Source organism: Eurypyga helias, unplaced genomic scaffold, assembly GCF_000690775.1.
Source record: "Eurypyga helias isolate BGI_N326 unplaced genomic scaffold, ASM69077v1 scaffold9440, whole genome shotgun sequence".
In the NCBI taxonomy this organism is placed as follows: Eukaryota; Metazoa; Chordata; class Aves; order Eurypygiformes; family Eurypygidae; genus Eurypyga; species Eurypyga helias.
In genome coordinates this window covers 9,951-19,324 of record NW_010227618.1, presented here as the reverse complement: position 1 = coordinate 19,324, position 9,374 = coordinate 9,951, and the positions used below count along the sequence as shown (strand labels likewise).

The following is a 9,374-nucleotide window of genomic DNA, read 5'->3' as shown; positions in this document are numbered from 1 at the left end:
CAGCCTGGAGAAGAGAAGGCTCCATGGAGCACCTTACAGCTCCTTACAGCACCTTCCAGTACCTAAAGGGGGCCTACAGGAAAGCTTTTGGGGGGACTTTTTACAAGGGCTTGTAGTGACAGGACAAGGGGTAACTGGTTTAAATTGAAAGTGGGGAGGTTTAGATTGGATATCAGGAAGAAGTTCTTCCTGGAGAGGGTGGTGAGGCACTGGAACAGGTTGCCCAGAGATGTTGTGGATGACACCTCTCTGGAAGTACTTAAGGCCAGGTTGGATGGGGCTTTCAGCAACCTGATCTAGTGTAGATGTCCCTTCCAATCACAGAGGGATTGGACTAAATTGTCTTTAAAGATTCCTTTCAACCCAGACCATTCTATGATTCTATGATTCTGTAACAGCTGTCTGAATTCCACCTCTGAAATTTAGTTGCAACTGAGTTCTTGGTTGGGGTTTTTTGGTCGGTTTGGTTTGGTTTTGGTGTTTTTTTTCTTTCCCCCCACTGCTATTCAGATAGATAACTCATCAGTTTATATCATTGATGTAAAAAGACCGACAGGCCAATGGAGAGACAAATTGGAAAGACATTGCTGATATGTACTATAGATGAGAATATGGAATCATCGCTGACAGTTATTGCCATCTGGGTTATAAGGAAATAAGCAATTCTAGAAGTCACTTCCTAGACAAGTTTTTTTTAGGCTGTGGCAAAGCATCTTGATGTTTCATAGCAATATTTGAAAATCAATACCAGCAGAAACTCAAATAACTTCTTTCCCACACTTTTTTCCCTGACACTTTTTATCCAGACCAGCTATGGTTTAACAGCTACCATTGTCCACCTCTATCCATCCTGTCCTCCCTTCTAAGACTCCTCTGATCTCCATAGGCTGGCATGACTTGCCACAGTTTACAGGGATAATCCAGGTTCTGCAAGTAGCTGTTGGGCTGAACAGCCTTTCCAGATACATATGGTACACAAACCTGCCTGATCTGGTTTTGCGTACAGTGTCCTTCATGCTTAAGATGATGTCCTCTTTTATTTTAAAACTGCATCCAGGCTGAATCTAATCCTCAAACTGTCTTCCAGATTCCCCTCAAAAGGCAGTCTGTACACAACATCTTTACTCACTCTATCACTATTTTACTCTTCCAATATGTACTTTTTTCCTACTTGCAACCAGTGAAACGACCACAGACCAGCAGCTAAGTGCAGGTGGAGGCTGGTCTGGAGGAAGTGTGTGGAAGGAGGCCAGTTCATGCTACCATGCACAAGAGACCAGGTTGGTCAGCCCCCCCTTTTCCTCCTGCACAACTCCTGTTGGGTAGCAGCCAGTTTCAAACTCCTGGGGCTTTGCCAGTGTCATGCAGCGTAATACAAAAGGTGTTTCATAAATTGTACTCTAGATTATTTAGGAATCATGCCGGCTTTTTGCCAGGTAGAGGTGTGGTGAGCAATTTGGAAATGAGCAGTGTATATGATACACAGCACACATTTCAGTTTCCTCTTCAACAGCTGCCCGACAGGTAAAATTAAGGTTGCTTCAAAATCTTAACAGATTTGGAATACATATGCATTCACAATCATCTTACCTATTTACATTTTAATTTACTAATGCCTGGATTTGAGGTAATTAAGTAGTTCGTCCTAAATTCTTTATGACTACGTTAAAATTTTATGCCATTACAGCATAGGTTTTGCCTGCATATTCTTCATAAAATCTCAGTTGATTTGCACATCTGCTAAAAATAAGAGGCATTAGAGACTATATCGATTTCAAATGGTTCTCAGATAGGTGGTGAGGTTCTGTTAAAAGGTGAAGATATGTTACTACTGCTAGTCATAAGTAGGTTTCTGTGTTCCAGATGACACACATGGTGGTAACAATTAATAATTTGATTGTTTTTTTAATCTTTCAATACAGAAAGTTTAAAGGACACTCATGATGATTAGCTATAAATTAGCTGATTTCCAATAAGCAAGTTAGTTAATCCAGAACCACAATGTAAAGCATTTGTATTAACTTCTCTTTTGTCTCATCTTTCTCTTGTCTTTTGCCTTATGTTCTTCATGGCCTGTTCTATTCTGGATTTCTCAGTACTGAGCAGGTTCTGAAAAGTCTTTGGTTAGTTGTGACCCTCTTGAGGGCCAAACCAATGTATTCCACAGCCATGGAAGCTCTGCTCTAAAGGAGAGATATTCATCATCTTGTGAACGTTTTTGGGTGCTCCTGGAGTGCTTTCCTATACTTTCATAAACTCTCCATATTTTCCAAACACTGCTTTCAAAGGAGGTTATCTAGAAATTGAGGCACAGGGGGAAAAGCCAACTTTAAGTGCCCAATTGGAAATATATAGTGACAACAATCCCAGTGACTGAGCATTTTAGAAGAGGGAATGGGCTGAAAGTATAACTTCTACTGCATCTTTAAGTGCTCAGCCCTTCAGCAAAACAAACCTGAAGGTGCTAAGCTAAGCACCCAAAAAATGTGAAATGCATACTTAATGACCATTTAGTTGGCTATAAGTGACTTGTTTGCATCATACACGAATTCTGTGGCAGGGACTTGGATTGTATCCTGTCTCCTGGCAGCACTCAACTACCTTAACCATGAAACTGCTTTATCTTGCAGTCCCCAGCCTTATTCACACTGCACCCTCCAACTTCTGCAGCAGATGACGGAAACCAAGTTTTCTTCACTACATTTATGGTTTACCCCTCAAGCTCTCTTTGTTCTGTACATTGGCAGAGTGATGCGGAAAAAAAATATTGTGAGATGAGGTAATTACGGCTTGTGTTGTAATGTGTGTGCCCAAGGGGCTTGCAATAACATTGCTCAGTTTCCTAGCTCTGCCTGTAATATGAAAATGAATGGAAGAGATTTAAGATTCTCTAAAGAAGTAACATTTAGGATTTTATGACTTTAAAATGCAATCATTACTTTCACATAAATTATAAATACCTTCTTGTGCATTAACTTGGAAAGCACTAATTTTATAAGCCAAGGCTCTTATCAAGGAGTGGATAAAACAAATAAGCCAAACGTAAACAGAAAGTGGAATAGAAATAGGTCATCTCTGGCAGAATAAGTCAAGGTCAGATTGCATCAGATAACATCAGATTCATCAGTTTTACTACAGCTGCCAGACATATGGGTTTGAATCTTGGCCAGGAATATTTAGAATTCAAGGTGTGCTGTAAAATGAAGTCATCCTGTTTTGTCTATTTTAATAACTCAGAAATAAGTTCATAAGTTTTGATCATAATTAAGGACTAAGTCACCTATCTTCACTTCATTATGTTATCTTTTTCTCTTCTTCTTGGGTCCTGAGAATCTGTCCCTGGAGTAATAAACATTATTCACAGGGTGTCTTAAGTCCAGCTTTTTATTGTTGTGGCTGTCAGAAGAGAAGTTTCTGTTCTTTTGAGTCATGACAGCAGTCATCAATTTACAGTAGACTCCCTGACAGCTATTTTCTACTGCCATCCTGTGGATGTGGTTCAACGGCATTTTGCTGAAACTTCATGTTAATATCTCTAAGGCATGACATGCCAAACCTATCCAATGCCTTAGGCACTAGTCCAAGGCAGGAGGGCAAATTCCGTGTTTTTACTTGCACACTGAGTCCTGTAATTGGCCAGGCTATGATATGTGTCTTTTTACACATTTTTTAAAATATCTTTAAAAATATGGACATTAGAAAATTGTGCACAGTACCTTCAGAAACTGTGTCTGTACATTTTGCATATTACCAACACCCACAAAAATGATGTCCAGATGTTTCTTCTGAAGTGCAAGACAGGCTCAGCACTAGCTCTGGCAAGAAGGTTATCAAATACCTGTGCTACACATTTAGTAGCGCTCCACTGCAGGACAGCGGAGGTTTAGGTGCACACCTATCAGCAATTGAAAAGTGGGCCTGAAGTATTTTGTGTAGGAATATAATCACCTGGTCTAAGAAGGAGCATATGTGGCAAGCAGGAAACAAGCTCTTTTAATCTAAAGTCTTGGATAATCCCTCTATTTTTAACTGTTTGGACTCTTGCTATTTTTATGTGAGGCACAGGTGAAAGGAACCTAAGTGTTTTTCTTTGTTGCAGCTTTCCCAGCAACAGAAATAAAATAGACTGGGGAAAATTCTATTTCTTTAATATCCAGTTTTCTCTCAGACCTCCCATTTCTATAGGACTTTCATATTTTTCTCCTATCAATAATAAAATATGTAATGTTTTTTTAAGGCAGTCCCAAATCGATTCACCAGCATTATCTTACTGATGTGCCTGAAGGATTTATTGTCATCCTTTAGCTCAACAAGGTATTCCTGGTATCAAACTCCCTTGACCAGTAGTAAGTATTGCTCATGGAGTCAAAAAGACATTTTTGTGCCAGTGCTTTGCCCAGTAACTGATCAACATAACAGAAATTGGTGTATACAGTAATGGCCTTATGCCTTTGGAATTTTTCACTTAATTCATTCGTGATACTGAGATGACACATTGCGTATCATTGATCATTTGCTGACTTTCCGTTCACTCTAGCACTTTCATGAAACGCTGTAGCAAAGACTGTAGTAGCGTAGCAGGAGAAGACTATGCTCATGTACGTATGTGAATTGCAGCATGTTTATTACTTGCTATTTTTACTCCCCTAGATTCAGTAGAATTAATTACAAAGGCATGAATTAATGCAGATTTTAGGTGATTTGAATCACAAACACTGTTCTGAGAAAGATGTTTAAAAACCAACAAGTCTGAATTTGCTATCCCAAGAGCTCAGCAGTTTGCTCAATGACTTTGTTCTGTTAGTGCACAACAAATTCACATTCAAACACAGTATTAAAATTGAAGGGTATGAAGGCAGAAGGTTGAACAGGAACAATGGATTTCAGGTACAGGTCGCAACAATATTTTACTTAAGCCTGTAAAAATCTTACTCTTCCTGCCAATGATGTGCATATTTTAGGTGAAAGGACATGCCTAAAAACTGCTTAAAGATCAAAAGATTAAATTTCTGCTGAGTTGTTCATTTTGTATCATCAGGACAGCCAAAGGCTGCAAAAATGGGCTTATTTTGTCTTGTTCTTCTTTGTTTATAATTTGATAATATTAATGGGATTAGTCTAATAATGACCCCTTGCATCTGGAAGAACTGACTAAGTCCGTTTTACAAAGTAGAACTGTTTTTTCAGTGCCAACAAGTTACTTTAATATTGCTCAGATATGAGAGATACTGTAATACAGAATTACTTTAAACCTTAATTTGGCAATCTTGGGTATATAATCAATAATAGATCTAGATCACAGAGGCATCCCTGAAGGTGTTATCTGTAGAGCCCAGCATAGGAAAAGAAACTGTCCAGATTGCTCAGAAAATTACGTTCAGACCCATGTTGTTACTTGCTAATATAAGCAAATAGCATCTGTGAAACAGCTTACCTTTATAAGGCAGTGTAAAACAACACTGAATATAAGTAAAGCATCCCCATATTTTGTGCTATTGCCTTTCCAAAGCTTTCCTGTCTGCATCTATCCAACTATTCTTTGGTTAGATCGATGTATTCCTTGGGTAGTTCAGAATATACTCTCTGAATATAGTGAGGCTGTTGATGACAAGTGTCTGTTTTCTCTGTGTAAACACTGGGGTTTTTTTCTGTTTCTGTTATTTGGGGAAAACTTTGGGTTTACATCAGTGGTGGCAGACACTGATCACAACCAGTCTCCACCATAACTTTAGAAATACTTTCTGTGCATTAATGAGGCTGAAATTACAACGGTTCCCTTTTCCTCTCCTTCTTCCCCAGACTTGCTCAAAATAGCTGCAGTCTGTTATTATCCTATCATAGAGTCATAGAATCATAGAATCATTTGGGTTGGAAGGGACCTTAAAGACTATCACATAAACTCTGTTTTCCAGTCTGGCTCTGTTGTCTTTAACCTCTTGAAACCTGTTTCCGATTAAGTCTACTTTACCACAGTCTTTCGTCTTCATGGTCCTCCTTCCTATCTGCGCTCTCGTTCTGCAGCAACTTTCCTCTCAGGAGCTTCTCTCTGTTCTGTTCAGCTTCCTCCAGATATTCCTCTCATCTCTGCTTTATCTGCCCTGGTGTAGTACAGATGTTTCTGTAGTAGAGATTTTGTTTTCTCCTCACAGGCTTTGAAACATTACTCTAGTAGAGGGAGTCTTTGCTGCTTCATTCAGTGCATCTCTCACTTCTCCCTTGGACAGATTCCTCCAAAATCTTCTTTAAAATGGGCAAGTTTTAACTTTCTCTTTTCTCCTCTGAGGAGGGCGTTTTCAGGGAGCTGCTGCAAATGTTACTGTCAGAAAGCTTCACAAGCAACACTTCCAAAGTTTCCTTGTCTGCTCTCAGCATCATGCTGTCAGGCAGCACTCACTGGTCTGAACTGTTGGACGGCAGAGTATGTCACTTCGGAGATTATCTCCAGGATGTGCATGTTCAGCTTTTCTTGACAATAAGTGGTATGTAAAAGTACTGCAGGCTTAAGCAAATTTAGAAAAAAAAATCTAGCTAAATCTCAGCTATTTTAAAGAGACCAAAACACCACTGTCAATTGTGAGATATATAGCCAAACTAATAATAAATTTATTACATTATAGTTACCCAGAAAAAGAGATTAACTTGTGTCTTTTCCTGGGGTCAGAAAAGGCTTATAATACACAGACCTGACACTGGAACAGTCAGTGTCAACTTTTCTGATTTTTACTTCCACAATGTTTTAAGCAAAGAAGTTTGACTCAGGTCTGCAACCATAGACAAGTGAATATTTAACATCAATGGAAAAAAAACCTTTTTGAGGATATATTAACTGCTCTGTTCCATGTCTTTATGCTGTTCTGCAAACATCCTTTTAACCGATTAAAGAATTTGACAGTCAAAGTGCCATTCCTTCAAATCAGCACATTTCTAGATCTTGTTCAGATTCTGGAGTTCGCTCGTTGGGTTAATTAGAGTTCTGCTCCTTAGAGCAAACCAGAGTGGTTTAGAAATACACCAAAACGATCTAGACCTACCTTCATCATTCTTTTGATGCAGGTCCTCAGATATACCAGGACTGGTATGATTCTGAAGCACAGCATGCCAGATAGTCAAGGCATGGACATACACACTATATCCTGGTCAGCAATACTAGGTAGATTTTACCTATCCCCCCGTATAAGAATTGGATGTAGGGCACCAAAGGGCCTGACTGTTCAACACTATTAAGATCCAGCAGCCAGATTTGCAGGAGGGTGGAAGAGGTGAAATACCAACAGTTTGGGCTGTGGCCATGTTTATTGGTTGCCTGAGGGAGAGGATCTCTTCTCCCTTGACACCATGGTTTGTTGTTATCAAAATCAAGAAGTAGTTCTGTGAAGAACATTGAGAGTTTATATCCTTGCTCTCCACTGGGGTCAAGTCTGCTTACTTCAAGCTGATTCTCTGGGCTGCTCTTCAGGAGCTCCAGTAGAAGTTTCTCAAACATACTTCCTAGGAATTCAGGCTATAGGACACCACAGGATTTCTTTCTTACCTTCACATATGCCTCAGTACAATAACCAGGGTTCTTTTTAGTCACTCAGACTATTAGCATTGCTGTTAATCCCTGGTATTTAGACTGGGGATATTTTCCTTCAGTATTTCATATTAAAAAAAAAAAAAAATGTTCTGAAAAGTAGTTTCTACCCTCCTGATTCTTATTATTTTATCCCAGTGAGCACAGTGTGAGCTCTGCATAGTCCTCTCTTCTGTTTCTAAGAGATTTGAGAAATGCTAGAGATTCTACTACCGTACAGATATGTTTCTTAGGACAGCTTTGGTAGGACAAGGTTATTCCTGTAACCGTGAATCATACATTCATGTCAAAACACAATTTATTATGATGGCAGTTTGTATAATACATCTATCCATGGGTTACCAAAGATCTAAAATACTTAATCCAGACTACTAAAATCATACAACTGCAATACAAAAGCCCCTCTGATTTGTCCAGGTCATAGTTTCTGTTGGCAAACTATTTCCTTTCCTTTTTTTCCAAAGTTTCTCAGATATCTCTTCTGCACCAAACATGGTTGTGGGGTTTTTTTTCAGGTTTTTTTTATTTTTTTAATGTGCTATTCTCTTTAGCTCTAAGAGTCAAGCATTCATTATTATTGAAGGTCTCATTAGCCTTTTGAAAAAGCACTGATTGAACATGTATACCACCTATAAGAAAACCATTTCTATCCAGTACCCTAAGATGATCATTCTTTTATTCTGGTGACATCTTTATGAAATCACCAAGTAGGTCACGAAAGATTTCCCACCTCCTGTCTCCCAGTCCAGCATTTTAAGTGTTACTGAATTTCCATTTGCAAGTCCTTTGTTCTGCTGTAGAGGTGTAAAGTTACCTATTCAGGCACTTATTTCACATTTTGGTGCCTGAGGCAGCAGAATGCATTTGTCTCAATAAAATGCTGTAGCAGCTAAATTTTCATTTGGTGTTATAAAGACAGGCACAGAATCCTTGTTGGCAATATTCCTTTTAAGATGTCTGGATGATACTGATTTATTCCCACTGAGGATTTGTCTCAATGGCTTTACTCTTCCTCCCGCTTTTAACTTTCTTGTTTTCTCTTCTAGGGCAACAGGCTTTGGCTTTTTGAATGCACTATGCAAAGCGGCAGCTGTACTTGGAAACTTAATATTCGGTTCCCTTGTTGGTATCACCAAAGCAATCCCTATTCTCCTTGCTTCTACTGTTCTAGTGTGTGGAGGTCTGGTAGGACTTCGGCTTCCTGACACAAGAACCCAGGTGTTGATGTAACTGGAAAAAGCCATTTACTATTTACTTCCTTATCGTACAAATGTCAACTCTCCTGACCGATAGTGCAAAGGCTTCAGATTCTCAAAGTTTAGTAGAGTGTTCAGATGTCAGAAATCAAGCTCAAAAGATACTTTGGAGTGGCCAAGATTTAGAAACCTCTGAAGGAAAGTTCTAAATTTCCCTTTTGTTTGCTTGCATACATTGCTATTCAAAACTACTTCAAACTGCAAAGCTACCTCTTAAAACACTTTCAGTGACATGTCCAGCAAGGTAAAAACCATACTGATAATCAGACATTTACAATGCAAGCAGCCATATTATTTAAAAATACATGCTCAATTTGGCCATCGCATTGTGAGCTTTTGTAATAGTACAAACATGCAAGTCAATTCCTTGGCAGTATTGGTGCAGAGAATGTTAATATTACATGTATCAATGCATGCAGCATTAATTGGGAAACTCTACAGACCACTTCAATACTGAGAATACTGACCTTCTGCATCTGTGGGTAGATGGTAAAAGCTGAAGTCAATGCCTCTTTCTTGGAAACCTCTTAATGTCGATTCAGTCT

General features: G+C 39.0%; 1 protein-coding gene across 1 annotated transcript in view; it reads left to right on the top strand.

Moving 5' to 3' along the window:
- Positions 1-8,803, top strand: part of LOC104513452 (synaptic vesicle glycoprotein 2C-like) — a gene marked incomplete at its 5' end in the record, with an annotated part of 24,028 nt that extends 15,225 nt beyond the window's left edge. Inside the window, one exon of the mRNA XM_010156806.1 lies at positions 8,620-8,803. Coding sequence (XP_010155108.1) covers positions 8,620-8,803 — 184 coding nt within the window. The remainder of the gene's footprint in view (positions 1-8,619) is intronic.
- Between the last annotated feature and the right edge of the window lie 571 nt (positions 8,804-9,374).